The sequence below is a fragment of the Oncorhynchus masou genome, chromosome 24, assembly GCF_036934945.1.
Source record: "Oncorhynchus masou masou isolate Uvic2021 chromosome 24, UVic_Omas_1.1, whole genome shotgun sequence".
NCBI classification, from domain to species: Eukaryota; Metazoa; Chordata; class Actinopteri; order Salmoniformes; family Salmonidae; genus Oncorhynchus; species Oncorhynchus masou.
This window is the reverse complement of record NC_088235.1, coordinates 51,186,518-51,202,257: the sequence shown is the minus strand read 5'-3', so window position 1 is coordinate 51,202,257 and position 15,740 is coordinate 51,186,518. Positions and strand designations below refer to the sequence as shown.

The 15,740-nt window shown below is 41.3% G+C and overlaps 1 protein-coding gene and 1 pseudogene across 1 annotated transcript; one reads left to right on the top strand and one right to left on the bottom strand.

Annotated features, from left to right (window-relative positions):
- Positions 1 to 6,547: 6,547 nt before the first annotated feature.
- Positions 6,548 to 11,332, bottom strand: LOC135511398 (erythroid differentiation-related factor 1-like; annotated as a pseudogene).
- A 2,716-nt stretch (positions 11,333 to 14,048) lies between these two features.
- Positions 14,049 to 15,000, top strand: tex36 (testis expressed 36). Its single transcript, XM_064933112.1, has 3 exons — positions 14,049 to 14,156; positions 14,366 to 14,446; positions 14,584 to 15,000. Exons 1-3 carry the CDS (start codon positions 14,079 to 14,081, stop codon positions 14,929 to 14,931), a joined length of 507 nt encoding a protein of 168 aa, XP_064789184.1. The 5' UTR covers positions 14,049 to 14,078; the 3' UTR covers positions 14,932 to 15,000.
- Positions 15,001 to 15,740: the final 740 nt, after the last annotated feature.

Genomic DNA, 15,740 nt, shown 5'->3' with positions numbered 1-15,740 from the left:
TTCAACATTGCCTGCAGGCTATTGCACATTTTCACTTTGAAATGTTGTAACATTAACTTAATTTCAGCTTCCGCAACATGCCTCATTCCATACCCTGTTTCTTCAAAGCAGTTACTATAATTCAGGTTTATAAAACCAAATCCCGTTGCGATACGAGTACTCCAACGTTTAAGTTCATGTATCCCTCATCTAGTTAGGGATAACAAAGAAAAATGCATATCTGTAATTTAATTTCCAAATCCCCTTTACAAAACAATGTAAGTTGAAAAGGTGAAGTGCAGGAATTGTAAAACAAAATCTACCAAAAGGCAAAATTGGATTTCTCAATGTGGTAGTAAGGCACAGCTGGTGATAATTTCAAATTGCAGGTGCAAAGAGCATTGAACACCTTGAAAAGGGTCTGTTATTTCGGTTGTCATCATGACCCTGCCCCAGAGGTCCCCACTTCCTGTCTGTGGGGTCAGCTGTTGCAGGAGGTCAAGGAAGAGCTCTACACGTCTGAGGAGTGGAGCAGTCTTCAGCATGAAGTAGCTTAGAGTAATCATTCTTATAGGTCTTCAGAAGCTCCTCGACCTTATTTCTATTGTAAAAAAACAGGCATTGTTTTTAATCAAAGCTATGCTTAAAGGGATAGTGATTTAGTAAATTAAGCCATTTTCCAGCTACACATTGAGATATGGATAAAGTTGTACTTCCTACGGCTTCCACTAGATGTCAACCGTCTTTAGAAACTTGAATGAGGATTCTACTATAAAGGAGGGGCTAATGAGAACTGAGTCAGTGGTCTCATGAGAGTGCCATAAATATATTAGCATCTGGGACAGAGGAGGCGGCAGGTCGCTCTGGGCACGCGATTCATCCAAAAGTGAAAATACTGCCCCCTATCCCAAAAGAGTTTAAGGAGAAGTTTATCTAAAGTTCCATGCATAACAGGTGTATTTTCATCAACATTTATAATGAGTATTTCTGTAAATTGATGTGGCTCTCCGCAAAATCACCACATGTTTTGGAAGCAAAACATTACTGAACATAACACGGCAATGTAAAATTAGATTTTTGGATATAAATATTCACTTTATCGAACAAAACATACATGTATTGTGTAACATGAAGTCCTATGAGTGTCATCTGATGAAGATCAAAGGTTTGTGATTAATTTTATTTCTATTTGTGCTTTTTTGTGACTCCTCTCTTTGGCTGGAAAAATGACTGGGTTTTTCTGTGACTTGTCGGTGACCTAACATAATCGTTTATGGAGCTTTCGCTGTAAGGCATTTTTGAAATCAGACACTGTGGCTGGATTAACGAGAATTGTATCTTTAAAACGGTGCCTAATACTTGTATGTTTGAGAAATTTTATTTATGAGATTTCTGTTGATTTGCATTTGGCGCCCTGCAATTCCATTGGCTGTTGGTGAGTGGTTCCGCTAGTTCCCAGACAGGTTAATGAGGCTGCCAGTTGAGGACTTGCGAGGCGTCGGTTTCTCAAACTAGACACTAATGTACTTGTCCTCTTGCTCAGTTGTGCACTGGGGCCTCCCACTCCTCTTTCTATTCTGGTTAGAGCCAGTTTGCGCTTTTCTGTGAAGGGAGTAGTACACAGTGTTGGACCAGATCTTCAGTTTATTGGCAATTTCTCACATGGAATAGCCTTCATTTCACAGAACAAGAATAGACTAATGAGTTTCAGAAGAAAGGTCTTTGTTTCTGGCCATTTTGAGCCTGTAATCGAACCCACAAATGCTGATGCTCCAGATACTCAACTAGTCTAAAGAAGGTCAGTTTTATTGCTTCTTTAATAAGAACAACAGATTTCAACTGTGCTAGCATAATTGCAGAAGGGGTTTTCTAATGATCAATTAGACTTTTAAAATTAGAAACTAGCTAACACAACGTAACACAGGAGTGATGGTTGCTGTACGCCTATGTAGATACTCCATTCAAAATCAGCCGTTTCTAGCTACAATAATCATTTACAACAATAACAATGTCTACAATGTACTTCTGAACAATTTGATGCTATTTTAAAAATGGACAAAATAAAATGATTTTTTCCCCCAAAAACATGGACATTTCTAAGTGACCCCAAACTCTTAAACGGTAGTGTATATACAGTACAAAATCCGTGTGTGTGTGTATATGCATCAAATTTTACTACTTGCATGAGTTACTTGAAGTGGAATAGAGTTCCATGTAGTCATGGATTTATTTAGTACTGTGCACCTCTCATAGTCTGTTCTGGACTTGGGGACTGTGAAGAGACCTCGTGGCATGTCTTGTTGGGTATGCATGGGTGTCCGAGCTGTTCACCGGTAGTTCAAACAGACAGCTCGGTGCATTCAACATGTCAATAACTCTCATAAATACAAGCAGTGAAGTCAAAACTCTCCTCCACTTTGAACCAGGAGAGATTGACATGCATATTATTAATATTAGCTCTCTGTGTACAGCCAAGGGCCAGCCATGCTGCCCTGTTCTGAACCAATTGCAATTTATTTTCCTAAGTTATTTTTTGTGGCACCTGACCACACAACTGAACAGTAGTCCAGGTGCGACAAAACTAGGGCCTGTAGGACCTGCCTTGTTGATAGTGCTGTTAAGAAGGTAGAGCAACACTTTATTATGGACATACTTCTCCCCATCTTAGCTACTGTTGTATCAATATGTTTTGACCATGACAGTTTACAATCCAGGGTAACTCCAACCAGTTTAGTCACCACAACTTGCTTAATTTCCAAATGATTTATTACAACTTTTAGTGGAAGTTTAGTGAATGATTTGTCCCAAATAGAGTGCTTGTAGTTTTAAAAATATTTAGGACTAACTTATTCCTTGCCACCCATTCTGGAACAACATGCAACTCTTTGTTAAGTGTTGCAGTCATTTCGGTCGCTGTAGTAGCTGACCTGTATAGTGTTAAGTCATCCTCATACATAGACACACTGGCTTTCCGCAATTCATTAGTAAAGATTGAAAAAAGTCAACGGGCCAAGACAACTTACTTGGGGAATTCCTGATTCTACCTGAATTATGTTGGAGGCTTCCATTAAAGAACACCCTCTGTGTTCTGTTAGACAGGTAACTCTTTATCCACAATATAGCAGTGGGTGTAAAGCCATAACACAAGTTTTTCAAGCAGCAGACTATGATCGATAATGTAAAAAGCTGCACTGAAGTTCTAACAAAACAGCCCCCCAATCTTTTCAGCATCAATTTCTCTCAGCTAATCATCAGTCATTTGTATTAGTGATGTGCTTGTTGAATGTCCTTCTCTATAAGCATGCTGAAAGTTTGTCAATTTGTTTACTGTATAATAGTATTTTACCTGGTCAAACATTTTTTTTCCAAAAGTGGGTTGTTAACCGGCTGATTGGTCGGTTATTTGAGCCAGTAAAGAAAGCTTTACTATTCTTGGGTAGCGGAATTACTTTTGCTTCCCCCCAAGCCTGAGGGCACACACTTTCTAGTAGGCTTAAATTAAAGATGTGGCAAAAAGGATGGGCAATATCATCCGCTATTATCCTCAGTAATTTTCCATCCAAGTTGTCAGATCCCGGTGGCTTGTCATTGTTGATAGACTTCTTTTCACCTCTTCCACACTGACTTTATAGAATTTGAAATTACAATGCTTGTCTTTCATAATTTGGTCAGAGATACTTGGATGTGTAGTGTCAGCATTTGTTGCTGGCATGTTATGCCTAAATTTGCTAATCTTGCCAATTAAAAAAAACATTAAAGTAGTTGGCAATATCAGTTGGTTTTGTGATGAATGAGCCATCTTTCCATGAATGATGGAAATGTGTTTGCCTTTTTTCCCAGATTTTCATTTAAGGTGCTCCAAAGCTTTTTACTATCATTCTTTATGTCATTTATCTTTGTTTTATAGTGTAGTTTCTTCTTTTTATTGAGTTTAGTCACATGATTTCTCAATTTGCATTAAGTTTGCCAATCGGTTATGCAGCCAGTCTTAATTGCTATATTTTTGCCTCATCCCTCTCAACCACACAATTTGTCAATTCCTCATCAATCCATGGGGATATAACAGTTTTTACAGTAAATTTCTTAATGGGTGCATGCTTATTAGCAACTGGAATAAGCAATTTCATAAATGTGTCAAGTACGGTGTCTGTTTGCTCCTCATTACACACCACAGACCAACAGATATTCATTACATCAATAACATAGGGATCACTACAAAACTTATTGTATGATCTCTTATACACTATATTAGGCCCAGCCTTTGGAACCTTCATAGATATGGCTATTATATTGTGATCACTACATCCGATGGATCTGGATACTGCTTTCAAGCTAATTTCTGCAGTATTAGTAAAGATGTGATCAGTACATGTTAATGATTTTTTTCCTGTGCTTTTTGTAACTACCCTGTTAGGTTGACTGATAACCTGAACCAGGTTGCAGGCACTGGTTACAGTTTGAAGCTTTCTCTTGAGTGGGCAGCTTGATGAAAGCCAGTCAATATATTTTTTTAAATCACCCATAAAAAAATAAAAAAAATACACCTCTCTGTCACATACATTATCAAGCATTTCAACATATCCAGATACTGACTATTAGCACTTGGTGGTCTATGGCAGCTTCCCACCAGAATTGGCTTAAGGTGAGGCAATGAACCTGTAGCCATATTACTTCAAAAGTATTTGACATGAGATACTCTCGTATCTTTACAGGAATGTGGTTCTGAATATAAAAACAGCAACACCTCCACCACTGGCATTTCTATCTTTTCTGTAAATGTTATAACCTTGGATTGCTACCACAGTATCGTCAAAGGTATTATATAAGTGAGTTTCAGAGAGTCAGTGCTAGTGGAAAGCCTTCCCAAAAGAGTGGAAGCTGTTATAGCAGAAAATGGGGAACCAACTCCGTATTAATGCCCATGATTTTGGAATGAGATGTTCGACGAGCAGGTGTCCACATACTTTTGGTCATATAGTGTGGATATGAGTTGGCGAAGGGCAGACTACCATGAGTTTCATGGTGCTTTCAAGACAAATGGGAACTCAGCCAGCCAGCCCCTCTAAAAATAGGATATTTGGAATCTGTTTTTCGTCAATATAGCCACGCAGCACACTGAATATCCCCTATGCCGTTTCATACACGGGATTTAAAGAGCATAAGCTGGGGAGTTTCCTCTTGATTGTTAGCAATAGCATAAATTCTTAATTTAACAGTGTTATCTGACAAAGGTATTGATGTGAGTTTCTGTGCCTCTGCCTCCCCACACATTGTTTTCACCATATGAATTGCGGCCGATAACATCAAAGTCTGCAATAGTGTGATGCTTCACAGCGTAGCGGGCCTAGCCATTCACCACAGGAATTATTCAAGTGCAGCCTCTGGTTGAATTTAATCTTTGAATCATTTTCATTCAGATTTTTAAGGTTAACCATATTACAATGATTTTGAGATACAAAGATGATATATTATACATATTTTCAGGATTTTGGAAAATCTCCCACAACCCCATTTTCACGAGGGAGTCGCAACCCCTAGTTTGGGAACTGCTGCCCTAACCCCTCTTGCCACAGTGTCTTACAGAGACAAAGCCTTTGGCTAAAGACGGCTAACAATGACTGACACTTGTTAAAGAGAAAGCAACAGACACAGCTTTGTGAGTGGAGGGATGTGGCTAGACCAACACTGGAATTAAATGCTTAGGGTTCTTTAGATAATCAACATAGTACAGTGTAACTCGAGGTGTCGAGGGAAACCAGTGAACTATTAGTATTTTTAGAATGCCGACATGATACAGTCATACATGCTGACCAGACCGGACAGGTTGCGTGCGCGAGCGGCGCAAAATAAATTTAGAAATCCATGTTGTTCAGTTATTGCACCCACACTGCTCGCACGCGCTAACGAGCATCTGCAATGCCAAGGGCTAAAATAGAAGTCATTCCTATTTCTGATGCATATCGCGCTGAAAGTCCTGCCTCTCCCATCTCCTCATTGGTTTATAGAAGCAGGTACCAATGTGCCATCTCCTCATTGGTTATACCCACGTGGGTGATTAAAAGACGATCTTTGTTGCCGGTTGTCGTGGTAATACAATGAAAGTTTAGATGCGATCACCATATAAGTTCAAAGATGAAAAAGCCTGGGAGGGCGAGAGATGACTAGAAACAATTCGGTTGGCCGTTTTATGTGTGGATTAATTGTCGGAGTAGAGGTCCTTGTGCATTTCAGGTAAAATAACTCAATGTTTATATCCCAGGACAAAATTAGCTAGCAACAGCAAACTAGCTAAATAGGACAAATTAACGTTAGCTAGCAAGTGCAAGATAACTAGCTAAATTGCCACGCATGTTTAATGCTTTTCGACCTGTCCCCAAATGAATGTCATTGGTTCAGGGATTGTTTTGATATTTTAACCTGCGTGTCGTGATCGTGTTTGGTGTGGGGGGCAAAATACATTTATGCACGATGGCGCACGCGCACAGCCGGTTTGATTTCCGAATTAGGCTGAAAAGATTACTGAAAGTTCAGTATTATGCTTCTACTGGATGATATGTTTAGTCCTGGTTTAGCCCTGCTGGATAAGGTTAATCAGGCTGTGTAGAACCAGTCCTTTCGTCACATTGGTTTGCGCTTCATGGTTGTCATCAGCTTGACCACCTGCAGCAGTAGGAAGGAGAAACTGAGTTCAAAGACACCAATCAACTTCATCACTTCCTTTGTGTTCAGCCCTGAGGAGATGGAGCCATCTGCACTACTGTCAGGGGGTCCTGTCAACTCTGGGCCATCCATCTACCAAAAAAATAAAATAGATAATACTTTTTTCTTTTCTTTTTTTAAATACATTAATATGGAATTTTATCAGAGGGATGAGGCATGTGAGTAATTGGTGGTTAGAAGTAACCGTAGACTCTCAAACAGAAGGTGCAAACTGAAGGGAATTTCTGCTATCCAAGTTCCAGTTCTAGCTCTATGTTTGTGTCTCCCTCTGTGTGCTCCTGTCAGGGTCTTCAGCATGGCCTAACTGCTCACTCTGAACTGTGAACATGCATTGTTACTCAATGACACCACCTTTCAGAATACTAAGACGGTTCTGACCTAGCGGGTGTGAGCCTGGCCCTGGCCTGGGTGAGCCTCACTGACTAACCTGCCATGGTGAACTCGGTGAAGGCCACCCTCTCCAGCAGGGGTGCGGAGCAGCTCGCAGGGGGCGTCCTTCAGGCTGAGGGACAGGCAGACCGCCTTGCTGTGCCGTAGCTCTGCCAGGCTCCTGTGCCGTAGCTCTGCCAGGCTCCTGTGCCGTAGCTCTGCCAGGCTCCTGTGCCGTTTCCTCAGGTGCTCATCTCCCACCTGGCACAGAGGAGGAAACATAGCAATAACATACTGAAAACCTTAATGCTCTTATACAGACAACACAACCTTTAAATGTTTTAAAACATAGTAGAAATTTGACTCTGGTTACAGTGTACATCCTAGGCCTATTCCTTACCTGGTTGCGGAAACAGCTGTGGTACATGAAGGCCAGACGGTGGTGGATGGTGGCAGCTCTGCACTGGTAGAGGGGCTGGCGGGCCGACTCGGTCTGCAGGTCACAGTACTTCAGAGACTTCAACATGGTCTCCGTCACCTCCTGCTCAATCTGGCAACACACAGGAATGACAGCTTTATTACGAACTACTGTGCTCCTACACACATGCTCAAATAACCATTTGACTTGTGAAAAAACACTAACCATTTCACCTAGGGCAGCATGTAGAGTTTGTAAGGTTAGTCAACTTAGACATATTCCATTCTGTTCATTCACCTACTATAAATCTCTCCAAGTGTGGCCCATGGCCTCTTACCTGTTCCTGGGCCTTCCTGGAAAGAGGGGCAACTTCTTGCAGCAGAGTGGCCAGGCTGAAGTAGGTTGCGGACAGCTCCCAGTTGACCAAGTCCCACACTGCAGGGTGGTTCCCTCTGGTGGCCAAGGACTGCATAGCCCTCAGGTAGGTAGTCTATAGCCTGGAGAGGATCTCTGCTCTAAAGATCTCCATCTATTTTTTAGAGCACCGCATCTTAGTGAAAGCCTAGCGATTTTAAGTTGAATTGTCCTAGTTAAAGCCACCCCCCAAAAAAGAAACCTTAGAGATCTTATGCATCAATTTTCAAAATGACACAAAAGTGACTGGCACAAAGATAAGCAGATAGTACTGAGGAAAACTTACCGTGGAAAACAACATGGGTTGGTAGTCATCGAAATCATTACATGATATGGTTGTGGTACCTTATTGTAATAGAGAGCATCGTCTTGGGAGAACTCTCCTCTGCTCAGGTCTGCAGACACAGCAGTGGGCCTGGGCACAGATCCTCATCAGTTTTCCTGTGTTGCACAGCAGCAGAGAGGTGTTGGTGCTGTACTCGATGGCCTCAAAGTTCTTTATGCCCTTCTCAAAGCACGAGAAACTCTTCTTCCACATCTCCTGTTCAGCTATAGATACAGACTTGTTCACTGTAAAGGAAGGGGGATTAGAGTGAGGGAGAGGTCTATATCCTGAACCTTTAACTGGAAGAACGATATCATGTTTGTGAAATATTTCCTACTCATAAATTAATTCAACAACCAACCATTTACAAAATCATCATCCATACCCCATAGGCCAGACTGACTCCCTACCTTCCTTCTTAGTCTGCATGGCAGCAGCCTGGTTCATGTAGAAGACTGCTATCTTGTTGCAAATGTTGCCCAGTCTCTTCAGCACCTGGGCTAGCTGTTCAGGGCCGTGCTCCTTTACCACCCGGAGGTCAGCAGCTCGTAGGCCGCCTCATAACACGTGCTGCTCACAAACAGCTAGTACTCTCGGTCCATGGCCAGATCACTGGCCATATTAAAGGCTGGGGGACAGTCACACAGCCAGAATTATCTTTAAAAAATAAAATTAATAAAATAAAAATCACCTTTATTTAACCAGGTAGGCCAGTTGAGAACAAGGGGAGGGCGGGAGAGATAATGTGATATCTGGTGGTAATATAGATATATAGGAATAGAGTATAAGGAGAAGAAATTTAGGTATTTACTAGGGGCAAATTCACATACAGCAAGGAACCTGCTCATTATGGTATAACAACATTCATTATCAATAATGTCATATAGCTATGCTTCAGAATCTTGATGGGGTCCGTGATGGCCAACCTCTGTCCAGGAGAAGTGTGATCCCTTTCTCTACAGCCTCACTCCCATCCTAGTACTTCAGGGGGATGGGGGTGTTCTGGGTCAGCAGCTGGGAGGTCACTCTCCTTCTTAACGCTGCCATCCACTGCTTTCAGGCACTGCCAATCACATCCAACAGTTAGAGTTCACGGAACATAGCATTTAGTGACAACCATTCCAATAGTAATCACTACAGTAGAGACTCAACTTTAAGACATAGCTGAGGACATGCCAACATCTTTCCTCCTTGTTTTGAGAGACGGGAAATGCATAGATTGGCTGCAATATGGGAAAAGAACAGGATTAATTAACTGTCAAGATAAAACATCCAAGAGTCTAATAGTCACTCCATTTAGTGGCTAGTTTCTAGTTACTGTAGCTATGTCAAGGTTACATATCAACAAGGTCACCCAGAGTAGCTAGTGACAAATGTGTGACACTCACCCTGATCTGATGAGTGGACTTGTACTTCTACTCTAGAACAGACAGCTCCCCACTGATTTGATAATAGCTACAGCTTTGCTATCATCCTGTGGGTCTGAGGTGGTACTGCAGGAGCCATTCTCATGACTGTCCTCTGGTAGATCTTGAGCCTCCTCATCGCTGTAGCTGCCCTCAGAGCCCCCCTGCCCACAGCAACGTTCCGATTGTCCCATAATGCTTCCTGTTCTGGTTCTTCTTCAGCATCATGTTGCTAGCCACTCTGCAAGAACAACAATGCACATTCTACAAAACAGAATGGGTAGTCTGGTGCCATCTGTTGGGACTAATTTGCCATTAATGCATTGACTGATAACACCATGCGTTGTGCACTAGTTTCAGGTATACTGTTTTGATACCGTACCAGGTTGCAGGCACCTACTTGTAAAGAAGCATATCCACAGGCAGGGTGAAGGGGTTCTGGCATTTCTCCTCTGCTGCTTCCTCACAGAGAGTGATGAGGTCATACAGCTTTACGATGTCACATCCACTAGCCGAGGAAACACAGAAACAGGACAATTCGATGAAGTAGGCCTACTACCACATAGTAGTGTTTATTTACCAGGTCATTCTCACGTGTATTTTGTTAGTCATACAGGAGGTACAGTTAGTGTGTTGTGGTGTCTCCCACCTTTGAAGAGCCAGTTGGTATAGCCCTTTATGGTGTAGTTAGACTTGAGAAAGAACCAAATGTTCTGAGCAATGTCTTTCACAACCGTGGTGGAGAAGGTGGAGTTCTCAAGATCAGGGATGTCCTCTGTTTAGATCATCTCATATTACTGACCAAAGAACAATCAGCATTGTGAATAAAGTTACTCATTTGGGCAGTAAAAACATGGCTTATTTACATGGACGATGCCATTGACGTGAAAGCACATGACTCTGGAACATTGCACATCAGATTGTCCAGCCAGTAGTCAATACCTGTGAGAATGTTGATTGGCTTGAGGTTATTCCTAAAAAAGAAAGAACCTTCTAGGTATTTTGCAGGGGAACATTGCTGTGGAACAATAGTAAACCAACTGAACATTTTTATATTGACCGACATGAATAATGGCCATTGTTACCCATTTTTCGTGATTGTGACCTGAGCCGCAGGCTGGGTAGCAAAGACAGGCATGTTGGAGCCCACCAGCATGTGGATGTCCTCAAACATCCACAAGATGTTCCTCACAAAGTCATTCCTCAAACCCTGTCAATCAAGTTGAGGGAAAAAAAGTTGATTGGATACTTGAATTGAATAGATTTAACTCATTTACAATCAAAGAAACAAATGCTAACAAAACAAAATAGAGAAAATACACAGCCTCCTGAGATTGTTGATGAAGTTTCTTTATCACTAGCCGACCTGACTGTTCTCCCCTTTGTTGGGGTTCTGCTCTTTGGAAGCCACTTGTCTCAATGGATACTTGCTGTCCATGGGACCACTTTCCTGTAAGGAATGGACATACAGTCACAAAGGAAGAAACTGAAACTCAACAAGAGCACAGCAAAATACCAGGTACTGCACCAGGTACTGCACATTTCCATAAAGTGTGGCCTACCTCTGTGTGCTGCGGCCTCCTCCGAGTCTGAAGCAGTGCTGATGAAGGTAACAGGCCAGGAGGGACCAAACTCCTCCGCCCCACACTCCTCATCAGCGGTTGTCTGATTCAGGGACAGGCTCTGTGGCTCCATCACCATTTATACTGGCGAAGACATTGAGGAGTACAACCATTAGGATTTACTCTGGCTCAAATAAGGTTCTTGTTTCTATTGCAAGTCTTTTACATTGACAAGTAGGTTAGAAGTCCAACCTCAAGTATCTCACTTGTAGTATTTGAACTTGCTTTTTGGTACCAGTGTTCTTTACTGTTCTTTTTCCTCTGCCACTTCTGATCTATTACCCCCTGGTAAATCTCCATTAGCCATGTCCAATCTCCTCTCTGTGACATAGTGTAAAAACAGAACATACAATCAAATTTATTTTTTACAAGCATCGTCAATCATCCAGATATGAGCTTTCTCACATTCTTCATTGACATTTAAACAGGCTTCCTCTCCACTGGCTGTCTAACTGTACCTGAGAATAACTCATGAAGAGCCAGTTCATCTAGAAGGAGAGTCCTTCCCACACAGTGGAATGCAATACTGACATGGCACTTACTGTAGGGGATCTTCTTGATGTTCTGAATAGAAAAGAGAATGAGACCCTTAGGTTCACCAAACAGTTTTGATTACCAAACAAGCCAAATACATATTAGCAGAAGCAATAACAATACAACATCCTTAGCTGTTCAGTGGATAGACCTAACTCAGAGTCCTACACCACATCAACATTATCTCTAATGGAATCAATTAAGTCATAAGCCATTCCCAAACTGGAGCAAGGAGAAAGTACATGTACATGAGCACCTTGCAACAATTCAGTGATGATGCATACCACCAGATATCACATCTCGTTTTGAGGGCTGAATAACCAGCGCTTCACCTGGAGAAAGGCTTACTCTTGCTGCTGGACCCTAGTACAGAGGTGCCTGCAGGTCCACGTTGTGGGCTCTCCCGTAGCCAGTTGGCAGCTTTAGATCAGTCTTCTCCTGTAGTAGTGCATTAGGTGGTGGGTTGAGGGGCAGCAGAGTACTTCACTGCACGGTCCTTTATTTCGTTGTTGCCCTAGGCACATCTCCCGATTCCTTTGACACGTGTAAACAAAGGTGGCACTGATGGTAAACTGAGTTCACTTGTCTGTTTAGTCACTGACAACTTGATTCAATATAACAAGTAAATAGTTAAATTATTGTGTAGATATTGTGATGTTAGCTACAACTAACTAAATACATTTAAATATCCTATGTACAGTATGTACAGTTAACTGTCCTGTGCAACGTCATGAAATAACGTGACCCTGCAATGCATGCATAAACAGATCGCTAACTGCAGTTCAAAGCTAGCTAGCTATTGCTTACTTGCGTGCCACTGTCGCCCCCACTGTCATCCACTTTTTCACTTCCACGGTCTGGAGGGACGCCATCCTCTCGGTTCTCAATCCCAGCTGTTGCTGAACTCATGTTCTATCTACAAGCTAGCTCCTGGCCACACAAACGAATGCTGTCCAAGGGGTACCCGTTCATAGCAAACTAGCTGCCTTAAAATGTCAACAACAATTGTAGTCACAAGATTGCTGCGAACTCACCACCTGCTGCTTAGTAGCTAGCTAACATAACTTTACACACCAAACGACATAACGTTATTTGTTCATGATCAGAACGACATGAAAATTTGCTAACAAATTGAGATACTGCTTTTACATTTCATGTATCACTGTTTTGCAGAACCTTCCAGGCGGAATGAACAACACCACTTGCTTTAGCCGTTCTGTCTGCTGCTGTTGACAGACCACGCGTTATTGTGAAGCGAGAGAGCTCACAACTTCCGGGTAAAAAAAAAAGCTAAATAAAAGACCGCGTTTTCAGGATTATGAATTGAGCCAAACTCCAAATTAAACTATGAAGGGTAAGTGGCTTTTAATATAATACAACAGGATGTGGTAGCTAGCTGTTACATAACTGATATAATTGGATTTGGACAAAGGCGACAAAAACATTTAAAAGAAGAGAGGTTAGGGTTGGACTTTTAGCCTGATATAAGCAGTCGGTTGTGATGAACAGTGAGGGTTTTCAGTTGCTGCTAACTTCACATGTTCAATTATGCTCTGGATATGACACTTCAATCTGGAAGTTAACTTCCAGTGAGTTTACAAAAAAAGGATAAAATAAATGACATTTTCTGGATAATTTCTTTTCATTTTCTTATGTTCTGATTCTTTATTTTTCTATTCTTTACCCTAATTCCTTATATTTAGCTACATGTATTATTTCTTTATTTGCATATTCCTTTTCCCCCAGTTCCCTTTCCTTCTGTTTATAATTGGAAGGTTAAATAAAACAGCCTTCAAATGAAATAGAAAATGGGGAATAAGGCGGGCTGAATTGTGATGTAACAAACAGAAATAAAATACACTTATTTTTTTCAAATGGAATACAAATGATTTGTGATTAGTATGTTATTATAGTTACTGTTGTTTGCATTCTTTGTGAGAAGAATGTGAGAAGCAAAAGTATTATAAACCCTGTCCAGTTGGTCATATTTGTGCTGTCTTTACAAACTTTCAACCTTGTTAAAATGACAAAAGGTGGTAAGAAATACTCATCAATGGAAAAGGATGGAAAATGGGTAAGATTCTGATTACTTTAAATCTTTCACTATTAGCTTATGATGAGCCCATTATAATTGCACTCTACTTTGCAGATACTGACACATAAAGTTATTATAAAGACACCCCTGTACCTTTTCCTAACAACTTCATGTCTTTCAAAATGTGCAGTTGGCTCATGCAGGTTTACCAGCAAATGACACCAGTAAACGGGAGACGTGCACCAGCACAGGGTATATGATGTCTCAGAGTGAACCACTACCTCCAGCATCCAGCACAGAGAAGTATCCCAAGATCTTCATCAACACAGAACAGGTTGGCAGAGTGCAATACATTCATGCAGAGAGTGAAACGTTACTCAAAAGTGTCTACATGGTCTTGGGTTGTTGTTATGTGTGCAATCACCTTAATTTCCATGAAGATGATTACATTTATCCTTTATACAATTTACTAATAATTGTTGGCATAACTATGCCAAAACCTAGGAGAAAATGTGGTACATCAATTAACTATTCTCTTTACAGAAAAACATGGGAAGGGTCTATCCATTCTCAGCCCATGATAACCAAGCTGCACTGCAAGATACCATCACCGTATTTGATGATGTAAGCAATATGCCCACTACAAAGAAAACAAAGACATCATGACTGATGTTGTCAAATCAACACTAAGGTTTTTAATAAGATAATACAACAAAATACAATTGGAAACAATACCGTTTTTGTTATGGTGTTATTCGTAGGGATTAGGCCGCAAGAAGTGCCTGGACGAGCGTAGACAACATAACTCCCACTTCTGCCTGTGCCACCATGGAAGTGTGAGTGGCGTGGGGGAGACGAGGGGAGACTTCTCAGCCTATCAGACAGACTACCAGGACCGCCAGGACACAGAGGGCTCCTCCACCAGCAGGCGTTTTCCCAGTAACCATCTTGACAGGTCCACTGTGGCAGCTGCTGCCCAGGCAGGAGAGCACTTTATGTGGTTCGGGAGGCATGATGAGGACCGTCCTGTGCCCCTTGAAGTGCTGGCAGCTACCAACTACTCCTCCTCATCCAAGCCGTCCAGACACTCCTACCATATCAGGCATTAGATGAATACACCATATTACCCAAATACTCTTCTTTAGGAAATCACAAAGCAACACATCTTGATAGTTCTCCAAGTGCAAATATGAAACATTGAGATACGGAGATGTTAAATTGTATTATTTATACATTTCTCCTTTTACAGTAAAACTGGGTTCTTAAGGAAAGACAGATCAGACAACCATCCCCTTTGTTCCTCATTAATTAATCACATCCAGATTAATTACGTAATGAAGGGCCATCTATTTTCAAGTACACCATTTGTCACAAGATTTAGATAGAAAAACCGTGTAAATCAATTACATCATAAATGAGAAAGAGTATTAGATGTGGTGTACATAAGACAAAAGAATAAACTGAGGAGATGTTGCAGCCTAGTCTCATAGACTAGACGTAACATAGTAAACGTAAATCCGGGACACTCAAATTAGTATGATATGTTATGTTTGGTTACATAAGACAGATGGTTACTTAAGGCAAAAACAAAAGCAGTGTATAACACAAAGGTATTTCAACCGAAAGGTTGAGAGTTCGAATCTCATCATGGACAACTATAGCATTTTAACTATTTAGCAACTTTTCAACTACTTACTAATTTTTTGAAACGTTGCAACTACCTAGCATGCTACATAACCCTTCCACTAACCCCAACCTCAACCCTTTTAGCTAAGACTTCCCCTAACCTTAACCTTTTAACCTAACTCACCCCTAGCCTAGCTAACGTTAGCCAGCTAGCAAACTTTAGCAACCTAGGGACCTAGCTAGAAGTCGTAACATATTATACATTTTGCAAAATCACAACACATAAGAGGAA

Coding starts and splice junctions, on each gene's coding strand:
- tex36 (XM_064933112.1), top strand. CDS start 14,079: ATGATGTCTCAGAGTGAACCACTACCTCCAGCATCCAGCACAGAGAAG. Junction 14,157..14,365: donor TCTTCATCAACACAGAACAG/GTTGGCAGAGTG, acceptor TTCTCTTTACAG/AAAAACATGGGAAGGGTCTA. Junction 14,447..14,583: donor CCATCACCGTATTTGATGAT/GTAAGCAATATG, acceptor TGTTATTCGTAG/GGATTAGGCCGCAAGAAGTG.